Here is a 21,473-nt window from a genome sequence, read left to right on the forward strand (position 1 = left end):
ACTGGTTCAACTGGGTATTTTTACAACTGCTAGGCTACAGCTAACCATGTAAAAAAACCCCCAAACAACCAAAACACTAACAAACCAGCAAAGAAGTGGTGTTGTGTTTACTAGTTAAACTTACTGGTTGGCAGTAGGTACAGAGAAACCTTCAGGAAGGTGATGAGAGTGGCCTGGTGGTTGTGTGGCACTGACTCTTTGTCTACATGATTGTTGAGTGGCAGCAATAGCTTCTATCTGCAAACTTGTCCTGAGTTAGCTGTGTTAGAGCAGTTGACTGGGGAGGTTGTGGCCTGCACTCTGTTGGCAAATGAAGATGATAACTTGGTGTGATGACTAGAGCAGAAGAATGGGACATCATTTTTAAAGTTGAATAGCTCTGTTGAAGAGCTACCTAATACAGACCAGCCCCCAGGAGAGTAGCATTGCATTCTTTACATGCTCAGGTTTCCTTCCTCACCAGAAGAGGAAGGTTTTATTTTAGGATAACTTTAAAGGAAAGTTTAAGTTTTGAGAACAAATAATGCAGTTTCACTTAGGCTTAGTTCAGCTGGGTTCTCCTAAGCACTGAAAGAAGTTCATTGGCATCTGTACCCAGTTTAACATTGTACAGCATCTTAGGTAACAAGCATTTCCTTGTTACTGTTTGGATTGATATAGCATGCTGACCAGTTGCTTTGCTGTGAACTGTGCCAACTTTTATGGTATTGAGGGGGTAGTACCTTGTCTTGAGTAACTTTGGGCTGTTCATCAGCTTTCCCCTTTAAATTCATTAGTTTCAGCTCCAAGCTGGAATTAAACCTCTAGTGGCTTTCTGCTGGATAGCTCTTGGTGGAAAATTGAGTTGTTACTAGGAGAGGCTTTGGCTAAAGCACGTAGCTTTGGTGGCTTTCTAGTGAAAGAGGGAACTTTATTTTTGCAGTGACAGAGTTGGGGTGATGAGGAGAATAGGTTTTTCCTCTTGTATTATTTTGTCTACATGATATTACATCAGACATAACCACTGTCTTCCTCAGTGCAAACTGCAAGCCTGGTAGGACGAGTAGAGAAAACCCTTGCTTTGGTGTCTATATTCACAGGCCTTCTCAAAACGTGGGGCAGCTCTGAACACTGGACCTAAGCCACTGAATTGTTAGTTTTGACTTCTGCATGTTTGTGTTCTTGTGTGAAGTTGTACTCAATCCTGGTCCTGAGTGAGTTGTATCCTGTAACACGGGCTACCCGAAATCGGAGGCGTTTAAATTCTGCAGGAACAGAAACGGCCCACTGGGGCTGAGCCTGTGGCTTTGGGTATTCTAAAGCTTGTCATGTGGAGAGTATCTGCCCCGTTGGTTTCAGGCTTGATGGGAAGCACACTCCCATGTGCTTCGCTGCCTGGGAGCTTCACTGTTCGTAAACTTGGGTCTTGGTTTTCTCAGGTGGTGGATTATTTTTCCCCCCCTTCCTCCTGGGAGGAAGACAGGGAGTCAACAGGCTTCCTAACATGTAGAAGAGCAACTTAAACACCTGTTAGCTGCTAGATGCAAGGCAGCTTGAGCCTCGCTTACTATTACTATTTTTCCCCAGGATTCAGTGGCATTTCTGTCTCTTCTCCCATGTATGTGTTTTGGGGATGGTGTCATAATGTACAGAGGTCCTCAAGATCACATAAATCGGTTCTTCTATAGTGCACCACAATTTTTATTCTATTCCTTCCTTTGCATGTTTAAAAACAAGGAACTTTGAGATAGATGTCTTTATTAGTTTTTTAAAATGTTGTTTCTGTGCTTGTGGGCAAAGACTTTTAAATGAAAACCACGTAGAAGAAAGACTTGAAACTGTGGTTGTTCCTTTCTCATGGCAGTATGGCAAACGAGTGGTTTCTTGGATGTGCTGGGACTTGTTCATGTGCGAAGTTAATAAAAATGGCTATTCTGTGGTAACAAACAGTCATTCACACCCTTCTGTAATCTGAATATTCAAGTTTAAGCAAGTTCCACTTTTCCATTCTAAAAGCAGTTTGGGGACTCTTCACCAGGTTCTCTCCAGTTTAACGGAAGAGTCCCCTTCTGTGCAGCCTCCGGAGTCCAGAAGCAAACCACACAGCAAACTCAAAAGGCTTCATTCGGCTAGAACATGGTAGCTGCTAAATATCACTTACCTGCCCTTTCTCCAGTAGCTCCCTGCTAGCAAGGTATGCAGTGAAACGCTGCCTTGTGGTGGTGTGAAATCCCTGCTGTTAGAGACTCCTCTGTAATACTGTGTCTTAGCACCTGCGGCAAGGGGCGATGCCAGCCCGTGCTAGAGGCCAGCAGTTGAAGGTACAGGCTGGGAGATTCGGAGGAGAGCTGCTGCTCTGCCTTTCTGATTACTCGAACTGGCCTTGGGTTGTGTTTGCCTGTGCTGTGGTGGGCAGTCAGAGCCATGCCGTGAACTCTTTTGGTTGAGGATGGGAAGACTTGGAGCTCTGCTTTCCAAGTTGGTGCTAAACTGAAACAAATGAGAAACTGTACCTTCAGCATGAAGAAAAGCCATGGGCTTGCTTCTAAATTGGAACCAACATATTCCTTTTAGCAAGAAAAAAGGCATTTCACTAAGTATTGATTGGGGTGTTAACAGTTTTGGAGTTTGAAGTCAAATCACTTTTGCAGTGACTTGAAGCATAATGTTGAGAACTTGTTATGCTCTTCAGACAGTTGAGGTTGGGGTAGTGGTCCCAAGCAGTGAGCAGTCACAACACATGTGAACACTTCATTGCTGCTCTGAAGAGTAAGGTTTTCCTGGTGAGGAGAGAGTTTAGTCTACAGGCATGCACAGTCCCTCCTAGCTGGTGGTAGGATTTGCTGGGCAGCTGCCTGAGGTGAGTCCCTGGATGTGCAGAACCAGTTTCGATTGCTGTCAGCCAGTGGGGATTTGGACTGTCTGGCTGGATCAGAGGGACCTGCTCTCCGGCAACTCCCCTGCCTGATGAATAAGCAGTGCAGCCCGTGGGGGCAGCTGAGACATGCCTGGCAGCACCCATAAGGTTGGGGAAGCTCAAGACCACAAACCTCTGTGCTGCCTCTAGATGCTGTGTTTGGTAATGGTAAGATCTGGCAACTTTTAAGTCTGGCCAAGGGGGATGGGAGTGAGATAATGAACTGAAATAGTCTGCTGTGTTGAGATGTGCTTTTGTTTCCAGGCTGGGGTTCTTGTGTGCATCTCATCTGCTGACAGATCTGCTGTTTTATTAAGACTTTTGTGAGTCTTATTTGCTCAAACAGAGGGTATTTAGATTTGCTGCCCCTGTGCTTCCAATTAGTGAACTTGTGCCTCCCGCTTCCTTCCAGTTGTTGATAGAACCAGGTGTCTGCTCCACAGCCTCTTCTCTTGCTCTGAGCTTGACCTGGTTTCCTTGTGCTGGTGGAATAAGGAGAGCAGATTTCTAGCTTTAGATATTTGACAGGAAACAAAAAGACAGGCTGGATTTTTATCACCCTCTCCTACAAGAATGAATCTGTGATGAGGGAGTGCATCAGGAAGCAGTGCAGTGGTGCTGGGGGGGTGGAGGGCAGGCCTGGGGTCTGTTCCTGGGGATTTGTTTGGCTATGTATGGAGAGGCAAACAAGCTGCAGCTGGGTCTGTAATGAAGTGCTTAGAGTTCCTAGGGTTGAGAAACATGCCCAAACCCTGAACATAAAACCATTTAAAATTTTTTTCACATAAGCCTAAAGTTTATTTCACAGATGATGCTGTGTCTGAGTGGTGGCAAAGCTTGGCCCAGCCTTTCTTGCTTGGGGACATATGTCTCAGGACACTGCAGGCAGGGTTGATTGAAATGTGTGTTTACGCTGTTGCAGGAGGCCAGTGCTGTTTCCTGGGCAGGTGTAGTTGGGATGTAACAGAGTTTGGTCTGGAAACAGCTTGAGCACCTAGTTTTTGAAAACCACTCACCAGTGTTAGTGCTGTACCTTGCTGGCCAGCTGATGACATTGATTCCTGAACGCCAACAGTCAAAACAGGATCCAGACATCTTCCTGCTTGCGCTTCTTAAAGCAGATGCCTTTTCCTGGTGACCTGCTTAGGATTTTGTCTTTACCTTTCTGAGTTGATGGTGATATTAATAATCAATATTACTGCAACTCAGCTCTTACGTAGTGACAGACAGTAAATCTGGGGCTTAAAACTTCTAGGGAACTGATGGGAACCTGCTGTTGTAAAGAATAACCAAAGGGTTTTGTCCTGACCTACCTTGTCTGATGCCTTAAAATAGAACAATGCTGCTCGTATCCAGCTTATCACAGCTTCGCAGCTGTATGTGAATAACCTATTTTGTGACATGCTCTTGATCTGTTTTGCTCCAGTCTTAATTTAACCTGTAATACTGTTCTCTTTCGCTTCTTTCAGAATGGACTGCTGAATTGGGAATTATTGCAGACTCAACAGTACAACACAGCTCGTCGCTTCATCTACTACTAGTTATTTAAATTGGACTTTTAATATCCTGCCAGCTGCTGTTCACACACACATGGTGCATTGTTGCCATTCTCAGAATTGCATCTTTGAAACCCCAATCCTCAGTAACCTTCATCGAACAAAGAGGCGGCATCCTGCGGACGGTCACAGAGGGGATTTTTGGACTGACTGCCCTCTAGTTTCCTTGCTGGTGCTGTATTTCTAAGACACCATGGAGCCAAGTATGGAGTACTGCTTAGCGCAAGTGCTGCAGAAGGATGTTGGAAAGAGACTTCAGGTTGGCCAGGAATTGATAGATTACTTCTCAGATAAACAGAAGTCAGCTGATCTTGAGCACGATCAGACTATGCTGGATAAAATGGTTGATGGGCTGGCCACTTCTTGGGTAAATTCCAGCAACTATAAGGTAAGAGCTGTCAGATGGAATGTGATTATAGTCAGAAGTTTCAATGTCAAGTGTTGCTTGATCTAAATGAAAGATCTAAATAGTAGACATTCTATTTACTGTTCTGTAAGCCGATAATTATGCTGAATCAACAATTCTGGACCCATTCCTTGGTAGTTGATAGCTGATATGATATTGAGGACTCAAGGCAGTAAGAATTCAGTAAATGGAGTTCAAGTAGATTTGCAGTTGGTGTTCATACATCGTGATATCCTGGTTTCTTTGTGTACCTTGTTAGCTGGTGACGTGCTTTGATCATCCCAGTAGTCAGCGATGATGATGAATTCCTGCCACATTAAAAAAGTTTATAAAGCTGCAAAAAGCATATGTAAACAGCAATATCTTTCACTGCCATTAAATCCTCCTAGAGTTTTTTTAAATCCTGTTTTCTATGGGCAATGTCAATACAATTGATCTACTGCACTTAGCACAGGAAAGGTAGAGAGTGTATGTATGTTCTGTTGAATTTGACAGTACTGCAGTGGATTGCTAGGATGTGGAACTCCACTGCCTTGTTATCCCTGTCATGGAGTTTAATCTCCCTACAGGTCTTAGTGAGGAAGTCCTACCATTCCTGTCTACTGTGGGAATGGGCAGCAGTTACCAGCTGTGGCTTGGGAAGCTACTGTCCTAGTCCCTTCACTCTGACAAATGTAATAGACTACTTAAGCTGTTGTATGGGAGGTAATAGGAAACTTCAGAGCTGAGCCTGAAGATAATTAACTGAGAGTTGTACTTGTGAGTTTTCCTGTAGAAGTGAAAGAGAGACTAGCCATGTGGGTTGCAAGTGCTCAGAGTGCTCTGGAGCTTAACGTTCTCAAATTAATTTAAACTATTTTTAACAGAAACTCTGAAAAGTGACTGTGAGATTGGAGTGTATTGGTCAATGTGTTCTGTGCAGCTTTGTTTTTTTCTCTTCGTTTTTGTCAGCAAGTAGCTGTGGTAGAAGCTGTTTGGTATGTAGGAGCAAAGAAGAAAAGCCAACTAACAAACTGCAAAGACAATGCAGCTTCAGTAGGGGATCCATTCTGCCAGAGCATATGAAGAAATCTTAAGTTCACTGTCAGGAGCAAGTGGTGTTACATACATTACTTATTCTGAGAGCATTGCATATTTTTATTCCCCTTTTCTTGCTGACTTTCTCTTAGACTTGCATGAGTCTCAGTGGAAAGCTAATCCAAGCACGGTAGCCTTCAAATTGTTACAAAATGCACTATTTGCATGGATTTTAGCCATGTGGGTAACTTGTTTTGTCTCTCCTCCGTCCTCTTTCCCAATTCTTCATCTGTTGAACTAAATGCTTGGTGTTCACTGTGGTATTCATTCTCCAGTAACAAACTGGTGGCACTTCTGTACGGCTGTGACTGTTCCATCCCTCATGCTGCTGAGCTGGAGGTTCATTAATGTGTGTTTTCTATAGATAGCATCTGATGTGTTTAAGTTGTAGTAGGCATAAGAGACGTGTCTTGGAGTGAATGAGTACAGTAGAGGATGTGTGAAACCTTTTAGTGGGGCAAGTTGGCTACTTGGAGGTTAGTGATGCAGTGAGGTCTGCTTCAGCATCCAGCCAAGGCTTAGTGCACCTCTTCCTTTTGTTTTAGTGCCTGCATCTGCATTGTTGTCACCTTTCTTGACTGCTTGTGGGGTGGGGGTTTGGAAGCTGAGAACCCTCCGGTGGGAGGGGGAACAGGAGAACAGGGTAGCTGGTGTCATCTGATCCGGTTGGTGGATTAGTGTAACAACCCTGAGAGTGAAAGGCCAAGCATCAGTGCCCTAGAATAGCCATCTGGAGAGCTAAACTGCATTGTTCGGTCACAGTTGAAAAAGCTGTTATATTTGCAGTCTGTTTCTCTGCTCACCCCACTCCCTTCATTTGGAAAAGTATCAGCTTGAAAGAAAGATTGAGATCACTTGCATGATCTGAAATTTCCTAACACTCTGCTGATGGAAGTGTTTGCTCAGAACTAGACAGGGTTTGGATACCAGAGCCCTTATCTCCAGAGAGAGCATCCACTTGATTCATGGCTCCTGCCTGTCTAGGACTGTACAGACTAAGCACTTGTGCTTATATGTTGTCACTGAGGAAACACCATTGAGCCAAAGGGAAGTGACATCTCTGATGCAATCCAGTTCAGTTTAAAAGAAGTGTCAGTTGATAGTGAAATGACTATGCCTTTACTACAGGCAGGGCTCAAGCTGTCTCCCTCATTGGCATACAAGTTGTGGCCATCTGTGGCAGGTTGTCCCTGGCTGGAGGCCAGGTGCCCACCAAGGTTACACTAACACTTTCCTCTTCAACTGGACAGGGGAGGGGAAAGGCTCTTTGGTCACCCTTGGGTCACAAGTCCTGCTGCAAACCTGCTGCATCATGGGCTCCTGTCTCCATGGGGCCACAGGTCTGGCTAGGAGCCTGATCCAGTGTGAGCTTCCCACAGGGTCACGACCACCCTTGGATTCATCCATCTGCTCCAGCATGAGGTCCTTCATGAGCTGCAGGTGGATATCTACTCCTCCATGGACCTCCCTGGGCTGCAGGGGGACAATCAGCCTCATCATGGTCTTCTTTATGGGCTATAGGGGAATCTCTTCTCTGGTGCCTGGAGCACCTCCTGCCTCTTTTCTTCACTGACCTGGGTGTCTGTGGGGTTGTTCCTCTCACATTCTCACTCTTCTCTCTGGCTGCAATTGTTCTTGGTGCTGTGTGGTTTTTTTAATCCCTTGGATCCACCACTGACCAAGGCAATCAATTTTGGAGGGAGCTGGCATTGGCTTAGTTGGATATGGGGGAAGCCTCTAGAAGTTTCTCACAGAAGCCATCCCTGTAGTCACCCTGCTACCAAAACCTTCCAGTGCAAACCCAGTATACCACCACTGACACTTTAAAGCTTTGGTGGCTTTTGTATGTTGTGTGTGTTTTAACCTGACACTATTTTGTGAGGTCCTTGACCTCAGCACAGGGAGTGGAGACAACACAGGCTTCTCTGTGATGCACCCAAAAAAACCGAGCAGATGAGGAAGAGCTGCTTCTCCTGGTGCTGTCCAGCTCTGTGAAGGCATCTTGTGTGAAACAGTGAGACCTAACATGCTTCTGACAGCACTCAGCACTCTGAAACTCTTCTAACAAATGGCCCTGTGACCTGGTCACTAATCCCTGATACATAACAGGCAGCTGCCTTGGGTGTAGAACGCACTGGATGCTTTTCAAGTCAGGGGTTGATCTAGGAAGCAAAGCACTGAGGTCCATTGCAAGGCCCTTGTGTATCAGGGCTTGCCAGGAGCATGCTTGAACAGCCCAAGAGGCATCAAGAGGCATTGTCTGCCCTGTGTTTTCCCAACAGTATTTATAGTCAGATGGAAGGTAGGAGAATGCTGCAGGGTAAGAAGATGATTGAGAGCTCTTTTTTCCTCTCTGGAGCTCAGTTACTTTGAGCAGACAGCTTGTGTTTGTATGGGTACGAGGGGTTGGGGGGCATACTGGTGAGATTGATGTTGCAGGATGCTGCAGACTGAAGAGGAATCCTGCCCTTATTTCTTCACGTGCTTTGTTAGCTTGGCCTGTGCTGTTTCAGGATGGTGGTGCTGCAGGGCTCCACTTCTCACCCTGCTAAGCAAAAAAGAGTTACTTTGCACAGCTTTAAATCCCTGAACAGCAACCATGGCTCATGCTGCGAGGTCTCTCTTGATGTGCAGCAGAACAATGCAGCAGTGTCAGGGGGTTCAGCGTGGCCTCTCAGCTTCACAATTCTGTAGCAGGGGGAGAGAGAGCTGAAATCATCAGTAATTCCTTGGTGAACAATCTCACTTTGAGCTGTCTGTGGCAGTTTTTAGTAATGCCCTTGTTAAGCAGGCACTGCCTGCTGATTAGCTGTGGCCAGGGTGCCTTCCTCAGTGCCCAGACTATGATGTGCCATTCACCTGTCATTTTGAGGTGCAGTGTCAAGGAATATGCCCAGGATCTTAAAGTAGTTTTCTACCAGCCTGATATTCTTAGAGGTGAACTGAGGGTGTTTGCAGCGACTTTCTCTTTGCCTGCACCCCCGCAACAGCAGGGTATTTACTGTACTGGGTGAGGTCTTCTGCTCCTTTCTTTTCACGGTGATGGGTGGTCTCAGCTGTTGGAGCTGTTTACACTGGAAGCCCATGGTATTGCTGGTTTGACTAGCAACATCCAAGAGTGAGCTCAGCGGAGAGATCTGGTGGTGATAGAGCCTTCAAGCAAGTCAGGGTCTATCAGATTGAAGAGAAATTCTACTCAGTGTTTCCTCAGGTTGTGGAGTACCAGGAGAGGCCAGTTTGAAGTGAAACTGGGTTGGGGGGCTTGCAGCAGGGAACTGGATAAAATGCTTTGTGTTTTCCCTGCATTTTGGCAGGTAGTGGTTGGTTTGGTTGTTTGTTTTTTGGTGCAGGACTGCTTTTGCTGCCCAGGCTGTGCTTGCTGAGGAGAGCATCTCACCCTTTGCCCCACCACAACTTGACCTGTGTGAGGCTCTGTGCCCAGCAGCTCACCAGACAGCTTTGCCTATGAAGAGAGGGTAGGAACCTACATGGCTAACAGACCCCAGGGGCTGAGGACACCCACTTGCCCAGACCTCCTGCCTGAACCAGCAGCACTGTGCTGGCAGACCTGGTCTGTCAGGGTGTGAGCTTCATTTGTGTGTGCAGGACTTCATATGTCACTTGTTTAGCTCCTAGTTGATTTTGTTACTTAGACATCACACTCTGTAGGATCTCACCTCATTGATTTTTACAGAGAAGTTTTTATATGGTGAAATACTGCAGTAAAGTTTTATTTCCCCTGAAAAACCTACTGGTTCTGTTAGAGAAAGCAGCCTTCCATTCTGATCTGTGTCTGAATGTGGAGTGTTACAAGAGCATGCTTCACTGAGCTGAAGAGAAATAAAACTAACATAAATTAGCTGGTTTTCTTAAACTGTGTATTGAATAATTTTTTTTTTTTGGCTTCTCTAATTGAGGGGTAGAACAGATGGTGTAGGCTTAGTTTAAAGTGGCATCCATTAGAGTTACTTAAGCTGATGAATGGTTGCGCACTATACGCAAACATTTGTTCTCTATGCCGTGTTTATTTTGGTTGAAGTTTGGTGGAAGAAATCCTGATTTAAGAAATAATTATCATGCATGGTTATGGGTTGATATGATAATTTGGTAAGTGTGTTTTGTTGAGTACTTAATGCTCAGGGGAAAAAAGACTTCACTATCTGTGGAAGAAAAAACCCCACACTTTTACAGGGTTTCCAAGCAGCTGCTGTTTGCTGCTGAGTTTTGGGATGCTGAGGGATATATAAGGATCAATAATACATACGTTAATTTAGCAGTTTCATCCCTGAAAACCTCTTTACTATTAAGCTGAAATTGCTAATAAAAATTACTAAAATAGTTTTAATGCCCAAAAGATAAGAGAAATTGACTGTGGAGAAAGTGGGGTCTATCTTCAGATTTGGGCTTGTGAATAAAGCCTATTCCTGTTGTATGACCATCTTGCAAAAAGCGTCTTTGCAAAAGTGGCTCCTGATGACTCCTTTTGTGTGGGGAGAAAAGCTATTTTAGGAAGGGCTAGAAACTCCTTGGGCTTGAGCTGCATGTGCAGAGTGTGTCCAGTCCTTGATTTCTTAGGCTGCTGTGCTGGCATGTTCCTAATAGGTGGGTTTTCCTGCCTTAAGCTTACAAAAGAGCAGAGTTTTGGCTCCAGGATATCCAATTTCCTGTAGGCATTGATGCTAATTCCCAGCCCAGCTGATCAGTTGTTTTTTTCCCTGTGGCTGTAGTAGCTGGACCTGCCTTTCCAACACTTAGTGTGGTGCCTGGTAATTTGATCGGATTATGGTGCAGCTCTTATCGGTTTGGTATCAGCAGTATGGGGAGTGCCGTAGAGGATGCAGTGTGGAACAGGAGATCTGTGGCAGCTGGGCTAGATCAAATTTGAACCAGCTTCAGTCGTTCTTAGGACAGGAAAAAACGACCTGCTGTAGCAAGTCAGCATTTAGAGTTTTCCTGTGGCTTTTTCTTAACACTGAGAAGTTAATAACTATTGGCTGTAGCAGGAAGGGTCTGCTTTTCCAGCTGGGGTGGGAATAACTGTGTGGAGTAGTAATGCTTTCTGGTTGGTTTACATACACTGGGGATGTGCTACTAGTTGCCTAAAACAAACACAGATGTTTGTGAGCCTGGGTGTGCTGGGCAGCAGGTTCTTTCTGTTGTTGACTGAGGTATTATGAAATGGACATAAACAGTGAGAACCTACAGGATCCCAAGGGACTGTGGCAAGTGGAGACCTAATGTTGAAATAACTAGGACAGAAGTTGGTTTCCATAGAGGCATGCACAGGGTCTGTCTGACTTGTCTCAGTGGCTGGTGGTGGGTGATGAGGGATGAGTGTAAGAAAGTGGGATACAAAGTAAGCACTTTGCACATCTTCTGACTTGTAGATTTGAGCTCCTGTTTTTCTGACCAAATTTATATTACATTCTCATAGGATTTTAGTGCTGGGACTCTCTCAGGGCAAGAGTATTGTTTATGGCTTTTTTTAAAAGCCATTTTCTCTTGGGTGTGTGGTAGTCTGGCTGCTTTGGTGTTTGCAAGGCCAAGCAGGCCTTTGTTTGGAACTGGGAGTCTGGTCAGCACATAGCAGACTGAACCATTGTGGTTACTAAATTGAGAAGATAAAGCTATTCCTTTAATGCTGGTGTAGTGTTTCAGTTGCAGCACTTCAGTGCTTGTCACCGGGGTTTATTAAGAGGTCTAACACAGTTTGCCAGCTCTCAGGAAACCTTGGCTGTGTTACTGGATGGCAGGCTGAGGGTCACAGCTGATGCCTTGGTGGAAAAGGCAGATTATTGGGGATTTGCTTCCGTGGGGATCAGGGTGTACTAATGCTATTGTACGGTGCCTTGTTGGGCCCTTCCATGGCATGTGTTGTGCAGTTCTAGTTGCCCATCTGCAAGGAAGGAATTCAAGCTGGAACAGGTGCAGGGAAGGGCTAGTGTGGTTTTTAGGGGATGGGAGAGCCTCCCTAACCAGATGAGACTAAAAGGTTGGCTTGTTTAGTTTACAGTATGAAGGCTGAGAGGGATATGAGTGCTGTCTATAAATACATCAGAGGGGTGAACATCAGGGAGGGGAAAGAACTATTGGAGCTAAAGGGCAAGGTTAGCACAAGAACAAATGGGTATGAACTGGCTGTGAGTAAATTTAGGCTGGATGTGAGATGAAAGTTGGCTACAGTAAGAATATTAATGGACTAGTGTACTCTTGAAGAGGAATAGATAAGGACAAACTATCTGTTTGGTTTTAGGATAGATCTTGTGATGACTTTGAATAGTTTATATAGATAACAGGATTATGCTCAGTGATAAGGAAAGTTCATTTCAGTCCTTTGTATGGTAGAATAGGTATGATACTGTGTCTGAAACTGCTGTAACACTTTGAATAAACACATCTGTTTTAAAAAGCATACTAGTTTTGGTCCTCAGAAATCCTGGAGTGACTTGGAGAGGCTGTTGCTGCTATGTCTGGTGATCACGTGCCTGCTACCTCTGGATCAGGGTTAGCAGTCACTCCCAGGCCTGTGTGGTTCAGCTCCCCTTATGTCCAGTAGGTAGCAGGGTGAGTAGGGGTGAATCCTTATTTTCCCTGACATGGTGACTCCTGCCTGAGGATTGTTGCTTGAACCAGTTGCAGAGGTGGGTTTACAGGCATCTTGATTATTTTGCTTGTCTCTAAATGGCCCAGTGGAATTCTGTTGTCCCTTTCATGCCAAAATAAGTATCAGGGCCTCCCCCCAACACTCCCCTATTAGCTTGCTGGCTAAAAGTATGTATGCTCTTCTATGTCATCTTTGTGGGATATTCCTTGAAGTTGTCTTGAAAGCTGCTTGTCTCATCCTTTGAACTTAAGCATGAGAAATCACCTACTGACAATTCCACTGGCAGTGGAGTCTAGTTGCCTCTGACTTTGTCTAGTTTTAATTAAGTAATTTTGTCAGCAGAGAAGTTTTATGGAACCTCATTTCCTTTGGCTTTTTCTATGTCGATTTGCTGGTTTCTAATGCTGTGGTTTTCCTCATGCTGAAGTCTGTCTTTTAATGGAACTTCTTTTGCTTGGTTACTATATTTGTAAGAGCATATCATCTTTGGGATCTCTCTTTTCTGTGCCATGTTAAGTTGAAGCTTGCTAAAATTGGTTAATGAATTCATGTATTCTTCCCTCTTTCCATAACTTCTGAATGACAGACAAACAATTTAACAATCTCTTCCTTAAAAATAAGACTGAAAAATAACATAATGTACTAATAATGATACATGTGTGTTCTTACCACCCCTGTTAGTTTTTGGAGGAACAGCCTGCTAGACCAGGCAGTCTGGTGCAGGGGTACTTTTTGTGTCAGAGATGTGATCCTGGCTCTGGCAGCCCTCCTTTTGCAGCTGTTGCACTTTGAGACTGAAAGGTAGGACGACCTGTATGGTAGTAAAGTCAGCACATAGGATCACAGGGTAATTCAGGTTGCAAAGGGCCCTTGGGCTCATCTAGTTATATCTGCCATAGCATTGCTTATAGTCAAAGCCTTAAAGCTTGACTTTTTTTTCTAAGAAATTTCATCAGTGCAAGTGGTGAGTGTCCCAGTGTCAGAAATGCTTGTGTGAATCAACACTTGTATAAATGCTGTTGGAAAGCCAGTGGTGAGATCGTAGCAGTTTGGATTTGTCTTAAAGGGAGGTGAGCTGACTCCAAGGTGAGCCCCCTGAGGTGCCAGGGACAATCTAGTTGAGGCTCAGCAGTCAGATTTGTCCTGCTGCTTGGCTCACTCAGAGCTTCAGGTTTCTGATAGCTGGACTGTGCTGTGTGTGAGTGTATAAAGCTGTATCCCAGATCTTGTCTGCTTTGTAGCCATGTCATTAAATGCAAGAGAGAAGGTGTGGAACACAGAGGAGACATGTAGTCTTTGATTTTACTCCAAGCCAGTGTTACCTCCCACGAGTTGCTCATTACTTTTCTTTGCAGATCAGATCTTTTTAACAGGACAAACCCTGCTATGTTCCTCATTTGGTATTGCTTTTGTGCCAAATGTGAAACTTTAAAACAAAGCAACGTTTGAATCAGAGCAGAGAGTCCCAGCTATCAGAGTGGGAAAAGCAAGATAGTTTTTTTATAGCATAGAAAAAGGAATGTGTAGGATTGTGGAAGCCATGAGAAACTGAGGAGTAGAACCGCATCCTGCCATAACCTTCTTGTGTCTGCCTCTGCTCATATGGACAGGACCTGCTCATGAGTGCAGAAGGTGGCAGAATCTCTTCTGGGCTGTGGTTAGTTAACTCTTGCCAGGGCAAGAGTGTTTGTGCCAGTCAGCTGGTGGTTGGGAATCTGATAATAGCAAATGGAAATCCTAAAGCTGCTTTTACTCAGTGTTTTGAACTTAGACTGCTTGAGTAATGTCTGCATTTACTGTGAATTGTATGGTAAAAATCAGCTCTTTCTGCTCGTTGTTGTAGTTCTGTGTGTGTCTCAGAGTGTGTTCCATTAAAAGGCAGCATTTTTGCCTTGTAATGTCATGACTCTCCATTTGACTAACATAAAGTGACATAGTCATGGTGGGTCTAATTGAAAGTAGCAAATGGAGGCACTGCTGCTTCTGCAGTGATGTGGAACAAATGTCTGCTTTTAACGGTTTAGGAGGACTTCATGTCTAACTATTGGGAGTTAAATTAAGGGGGTGACACTTATTCAGTGCTGTTTAAAGCTGAATGTCACAGGCTTTGACTGATGTGTGCCCATCACCAAGGCTGGCTGATGGAACCACCGCTATTAACCTTAGAATCCTTAAGGCTGAAAAAGACCTCTAGGATCCCATCAATCCATCATCACCATGTCTACTAAACCAGAAAGTTTCTGTAATAGCTTTATGAACTAGAACTTTAGGAATAAAGTATACCTGAATTTTGGAAGGAATCCCGTTTGCTCACAGCTGATGGAATCACCCCTGTTGCATCACCATTCTTACACCAGCTATTGAGGAGTATTGGTGTATCTGTGCATGTTCTTATCTGTTTAATTAGCGTGCTGTGGGCAGAATGATCCTCAGGCAGGTGCTGGGGTACTCTCCTTCCTTTGTAAATGAAGACTCTGGAGAAGTTAGTTATGTACCTTTAACTCTGAGACAGAGGAGCACTGCAGTGTCCTGTCCTGAGGGATGAAGCGTGCTGCTGATGTGCTGCTGCCATGCACGTGGCTGAACTGCTTGGTCTCCAAAAGGAATCTCTCTTGCAGTGATTGGATGTTGTATGGAAAGCTTGAAATCGCACACAGGTTTTTAAAAAGTACCTCGTTTTACAGATTGGAAGGTTTGGTTTTCTTTTGTGTGTCTGGCTAAAGGTTTTCTCCCAGGCCTGCATAGGTGGCTTTCCTAGTAGTTTACTATCTACCTTTTCTACCTTCTTTCCCTTTAGGTCTTTGGAAAGTTGTTACCTGTATAATGTTGTTGGACTGTGAATAAATATTTTGAATAAACCTACTTGTGAAAGACTACCAGCTTCAGCCCCTGTCACGATAGAGCTCTGCTGCTCTCTCCATGTTCCTTAGGTCCCATCCTCTCCATGCAATTTCATCCATTTACCTCTGGATTTTCCTGACTAGTAAGCTAGCTCACAATTAACAATTAACTTTTCCCAAGCATGCAGAGCCTCTTGTTTGAAAACTTGAGCCCAGAGGTGGTTGTGATGGAAACTGGCACTGTGGATGAAGGAGAAGGCAGGAGCTGCCATCTCAGGCCAAATGACAGTACTCTGAAGGTGGAGAGGTGAAAGTTTCAGTGTGTGGAAACCATAAAGAGGGATGGGGAATTTGGAAGGAGTCCTAGCTGATGTGCCAGGGTAAGATGGCCCCCTCTACAGTAGTAATGATGTATGTGGGGCAGAGCTGGAATATTTCGGAAAGCTGGAAGGAAAAGGGTCAGTAATAGCAGAAAGGTGAGCTACCAAGAACTCTGTGGGAACTTTTAGCTGTTACAGACAAATGGGAAAGGCTGGATTTTTAGGTCTGCTGCATGACATGCTGTAACACTAGAGACTTAATAAGCCAGAAAATTATCCTGCTAGGCCCTAGGCAGAGAGAGGTCTTAATTGAGTATTGGATACTAATACACTCTTTTCTCAGCTGTTTACTCTTCAGTGCTGTCACTGAGGTGTCTGAGGCTGATGGTAATTGGTGGCTATCTACAGGCATCTTTCAGACACTTTTCTGGTGACCCTTTTTGGGAGGTGGTAGTATGGGAAGTGTAGAAGTGTGCAGTAGCTGGACAAACACTTAAGAACAAGACTGGATTACTTTTCTAGGTGGTACCCCTGTTACAAAACTAAGTCATGTGAAAGGTGGTGTGAGGGTGGCTTGCTGCCTTTCATCTATGGTAAGCAGATTTCTCATGGGGTAGTAGTGAAGTTGTCTGGGTCATGTGGATCTCATGGCATTTCCAGTTCTTTCTATAAACGTAAAGGAGGGAGATGAGATGAAGGGAAAGCTGGTTTAGGGAGAAGAGGCAGGATGTATTGCTGGAGTATGCAGTGACACCTGTGCAGGTGCTTCAGGCTTCCATTTCTGTTCTCAACTAGAATCCAAATTTCTTCACAGTTGTTTTGCAGCAGTGTGTTTTATGGTGATCTCAAGATCATCGCTCCAACATCAATATGAAGTTGTTGGACGAGGCATAGGGGGTGGCTGGGCTGATTCTGCTGTTTCTGTGCTCCCAGCCAAAGGGGCTCATGGGTGACATTGCAGCCCTCAGCACTGAGCAAAGGCCGTGCTTTGGATGTATGGGACATTTACTGAGGAAATGTGGGCTGTGTCTCAGACTAGGTGTGCACACAGGGTAACTCTGGCTGTTCCAAAGGCCTGGATAAAGCTCTTCAGCTTGAGCCAGGAGCTTAGAGAAGGGAGCTGCTGATCTGAGGGAAGATGGGGCTGTGGGGAAGGATGAGGGTGGCATAGACTCTGCTTTTTCCTGTGGGGAGATGTCCAGTGGTGACTGTCATGTGGCAATCAAGCTAAAGGAACAGAACAGGACAGGTTCTGATGTGAATTCTTAAACTGGGGTGAGGTAAGCACAGGCAGAGAAGAGGCTGAGAGCTGCTGGGCTTTGAGATGGTGTTCATGAGGGTGGGAGGTGAGCCAGGAAAAACTTCTGGGAGGTCAAAGAGATGACTTGAGCCTGTTTATCTATCCTCTGCTTACTTCATGGCTATCAGCAATTGTAGGCTCTGGCATCTTCAGGCTGGGAGGCCGGAAATGAAATGTGTTACTGGGGATTGCTTTCTGAGGGTCAGAGAGGTGCTGGTGATAAGTGAGAGCAGCAGTTGTGATAAGTGAAGAGAAAATAGCTCTGCAGCCAAACTTGGCTGAGCATCAACTAAACAAAAAATGCTCTAAAAGCTGCCTTTTTTAGCCAGGAAAGGTGTGGTAGCACAGGGACAATAGGAAATCTTGGACTTAATTAGCAGCCAGATCCTGCTGCCATTGAAGTCAGATTGATGCAATGAGCTGCTTAAAGCTGCATGCTCTCTGGAGATAGGATGTAATTTTTGATGAACACCACAGCTAACGTGGGAAAGAGCAGTTTTAGTTTTAACTCTTGAAGTGCTTGTAATAGCAGCCCTGCCTGTGTTACTTTTCTGTATGCTAATAAACATTAATTTGCATTTGAATTTTCTTAGAGATTTTTTTTCTGGGAGCTGTTCCTTTGAGGCTAACCATTAATAACAGGCAGTTGAGGGATAGCTAATCTTGTTTACTCTTTTGTTACAGAAGTCAGATTATGTGATTTAAATTAATGATTTTCCCACTCCCCCTGTTTGAAGCTTTTCTATGTGTATTTCCCTGTGATAAGTTTGTTTTTAAGGTAAAGCCATTTAAATGTGAATTTGTATCAGAAATTTGGGCTTCCATGCCAGTTACTGTGACACTGTCTGTAGCACCTTTGGAAGATGCTGGTTTGTATAATGCTTTTACAAAACACCAGGGGGTGGGGAGCAATCTTGGGCTGTATTTTGTATTGCTGTAGGATTTAATAGGAGAGCAACCCAAGCCCTCTCTGGTGGTTTGCAGCAGTCTAGATGGAATGCGACGGTTTCCCATGTGTAATCTCTGGGACATGTGGAACTTGGAATATTGTTTAGGGAGCTGTGACAGATAAGTTGAAGTGAGGCTGTGCCTGTGGGTTTACATGGGTTCTCTAGAGAGCCACATCCTTACTGTCTCTTTTTCTCGCTATATAAAACGTGCCCCTGTGTTTCAGAAGCTTGAAAACAATTGCATGTGAATCTTGAGGTAGAAGGGTCATTTTTTGGCAGATGAGAAAAATACATATGTCTTTCTGCATTTTACTGTGGTGTGTCTGAAACAGAAAATAGATAGTTGGCCAGAATTCTTAGTTCTGATCTTCGTTTATTCTATTTTATGATCTTAAATCAGATTAAGCCCTAACGAATTTCCAGAAGAAACATGCTATTTACAGAAAATAAGTGGTTTTAGTGCAGGAGGAGCTGGTTGGAATTTCATGAACTGCATTGCATAGGATGTCAGATTAACTGTTGTAATGAGCCCCTTCTGGCTCTCAAAGACTGTTATTGCTGATGATAACGTTGGGTACAGAGATCATGGCCTTTGCTGATTGTGTTCTTTAAAATAATGCAGCTTCATGATAGATAATGCTGTATTCAGTCAGGTTTTTTCTCTTGTCCTTGCTGTTTCCTCCGCCCTTCCCAGATCAGTGATGTGAGAAGGATGTTCCCTCTGCTTCCAGACCATGCCTAATTTGACATCCTATATTCTGCTCTTGGTTATTTGGGAGGAAACTTAGAATCTCTTTTGACTTAAATTATTATAGATGTCATATAATGTCAGAGACATAATATAAATGTCTCAGAGGAAAGCAGCTGACAAACCCACACTACAGATTGGATTGTGATTTGGAATCACAAAGGGGTGTCCTTGTGCCTAATGCTACTTGCTTGGATCAGTGCAGACTGCCTCATCAGGGTGGTTGTGGCATGCTCTGATTGTAGTTGAAAGGGTTAGTCTTCTGTAGCAAAGAGAAGAATTAAGAACTAAGAATGAGGTGTTTGGAGAAGCCCATCAGCAGGTACTTGGCTGTCCCAGGACCTGCAGTAGGGTCCAGATTCTGGTAAGAACTCAAAGTGCATCCTGTTCCTTTGAGTTGGGGGTTGATGCTTGGCAGGCATCAAACCAAGGTAAGGCACAGAGGGGTCCTTCTCCAGGAGATCATCTATTCTTTCTTGCTGACATGTTCAGTGTGTGTGGATGACACACTTCAGCTGTATGTGGATATTGTTTTCATCTTTGTGCCTGCTGTTTAGTGCTCGTTTTGGGAACAGTTGCATACCTGAGATAGATCTTATATTTTTATTTCTTTTATCTGGCATCAAAAGATTAAAAGGAAACTTGAAAAGAAGCATATGCTCTTCATTTGACTTGCACAGCTAATTTTCTCCTTAGTGCAGTGAGCTCCTACTGAAAGCAAGTTTGTGCCCCCCCCCCCCCCCACCAGGAGTCTGTAGAGGCAGAGTCAGGGAGATAAACTTTCTGTCCCAGGGCAGCTGTGAACTCCTATTATTGATACCCTTTTGTTAATCATGAGCAATCTATCTGTAGTATGGACACTTGAGTCTCACCTGTTAGTCCTTATGTACTTTTCTAGACCTGGTGGGTCTTGGACTGTGGTGATGGCCGGTGTTTTCTGCAGTGTTGACGTTCAGTGGGGGCTGTATCTGTCTGAAGTGTCTGGGTTGTAGCACTTCATGGACTCCTTCAGTGCAGGTAATGCTGTTTGCTCCATGTCTAAAGCCTTCCCTAGAACTATTCTGTTTATAAAACTTCCTGCAAGTCCTGCTTGTTAGGAGCAATCCCCTGCTTCTCCCATGACCTTGCAAGATCTGATTTAGAAATACTTAATGCATGTTTTTCTGTACATATACTGTAACCAGTTGGTTTGGAGATTCACTGCTCTTCTGATTGGCATAGCTAATGATACACACATCCTGAGAGCCTTTGATGCTAGATCAAAAGAAAGAAAAGAAAAAAAAGATTTTTTTTTTTTGGAAGGAGGAGATTAATATAAATTTTTAAATTCCATAGTGCTTTTCATCCAGAAGGATCTAGAATTACTTTCCAGATGAACAATATGGCTGAACCCATCATTGAAGCACGCTGCTTTCACCTTCTTGAACAATATGCTCAGCACAAATGTGTTGCTGTCAAGGGAGTTGGGTTGCTTTAAATATTGATGCTACGGGCTGCAGTCACCAGGCATTAAGGCAGAGGGGGTGTTTAGTTCCTAGTTCACACAGGAGCAACACAATCCTACAGGGAAGACTGGCAGTGGACTAGTGAATTTTGGTACTTTGGCCTCTGAACTAGTCACTGGGGCTCCAGTGAAGTGTGGCGCAGATCTGGAGGTTCAGCTCACAGCACATCAAATGGTGCTTCCAAAAGGAGTGGGAAGGTGACTTTCCTCCCTGACAGCTCTCTCCTTGTGCTGTACACCCTGCTGAGCCGTCTCCCTGTTCCAACTGTGCTGGTCCTGATGGCCGTGTGTTCCAGTGACAGGCAGATACCACAAGCCCTTGAGAGGGGCTCCTGCCTGATGTCTTCCTTTGCATGCAGAAGCAGGTGTTTGTTCTCATTTTTGCTGGTAGCCAGAACAGTCCTTTGCTCTCAGATACAATGTTCTCTAAATTTCTTTAGCAGAAAGTCTCTAATTATAAAACAAAAGCAACAACAAAAAAACCCCTCAACAACACGACATAAATACCCTCAACAACACAACCCCAGAATGGGGCCCTGGGCAACCTTGTCTAGATCATGCCTGGAGGTTGGTGTCCCTGCCTGTGGCAGGGGGTTTGGAACTCTGTGATCGTTGTGGTCCCTCCCAACCCAGACCATTCTATGATCATATGATAGCAGAATGTATGATGGTGTAAACTGGATGAGTTTTCTTCCCCACTTAATCTTTCTAAGGCTACAGAAATCAGGCCCTGTGGGACCTGGATAGAGAGTTGTGCAGGTTACTTGCAATGTGCCCTGTGTCCCTTCTGCAAAAAGAAGTGCCCTGATAATAAGAGTGTTTGCCCAAACAGCAGTAGGGAGGTTGGTTCTTGTTGTCTCTTCTTCATGCAGAGAAGCTCTTCCTTCTTTTCCTGTTTGCTTCACCAACAGTTGCGTTAGGTAGCTTGGTGTGTGGGGCACACGGCTGTTGCCCTGCCTGTGGTCTCTGCCCACCACAACCCTGGCAGCCTGAAGTTTTCACATGCTATGCTGGCTTGGAGCTTCCTTGGCCTGCTCTGATGGGACTGAGCATGAGATCCTGGTGTTGCAGCATTGTGACCTTCTTCTGGAGGGAGAGGTACAGGACCAGCATTAGGAAAACGCTTGTACCAGACACGGTGGGAGGGAGCCCTCCTCTGTCTGTGTGACTGAATCAGGCTGGCAGACAAGGTGACTTGGTAGTGAAGAGGAAATCCCTGGTTACTTTTCACACTCTTCATTTTCTGCCTTCTGTTTCTATGAAGCTGTAAGT

The 21,473-nt window shown here is 44.6% G+C and overlaps 1 protein-coding gene across 8 annotated transcripts in view; it reads left to right on the top strand.

The window, feature by feature from the left end:
• Positions 1–4,645: 4,645 nt before the first annotated feature.
• Positions 4,646–21,473, top strand: part of CLASP1 (cytoplasmic linker associated protein 1) — a gene marked incomplete at its 5' end in the record, with an annotated part of 163,393 nt that continues 146,565 nt past the window's right edge. For all 8 annotated transcript variants that reach the window (XM_084264745.1, XM_084264751.1, XM_084264748.1 and 5 more), the window contains one exon: positions 4,646–4,840. In XM_084264745.1, the coding sequence (XP_084120871.1) occupies positions 4,646–4,840 (195 nt within the window). The remainder of the gene's footprint in view (positions 4,841–21,473) is intronic.

Source organism: Gallinula chloropus (genome assembly GCF_964237585.1).
Source record: "Gallinula chloropus genome assembly, chromosome: 5".
NCBI classification, from domain to species: domain Eukaryota; kingdom Metazoa; phylum Chordata; class Aves; order Gruiformes; family Rallidae; genus Gallinula; species Gallinula chloropus.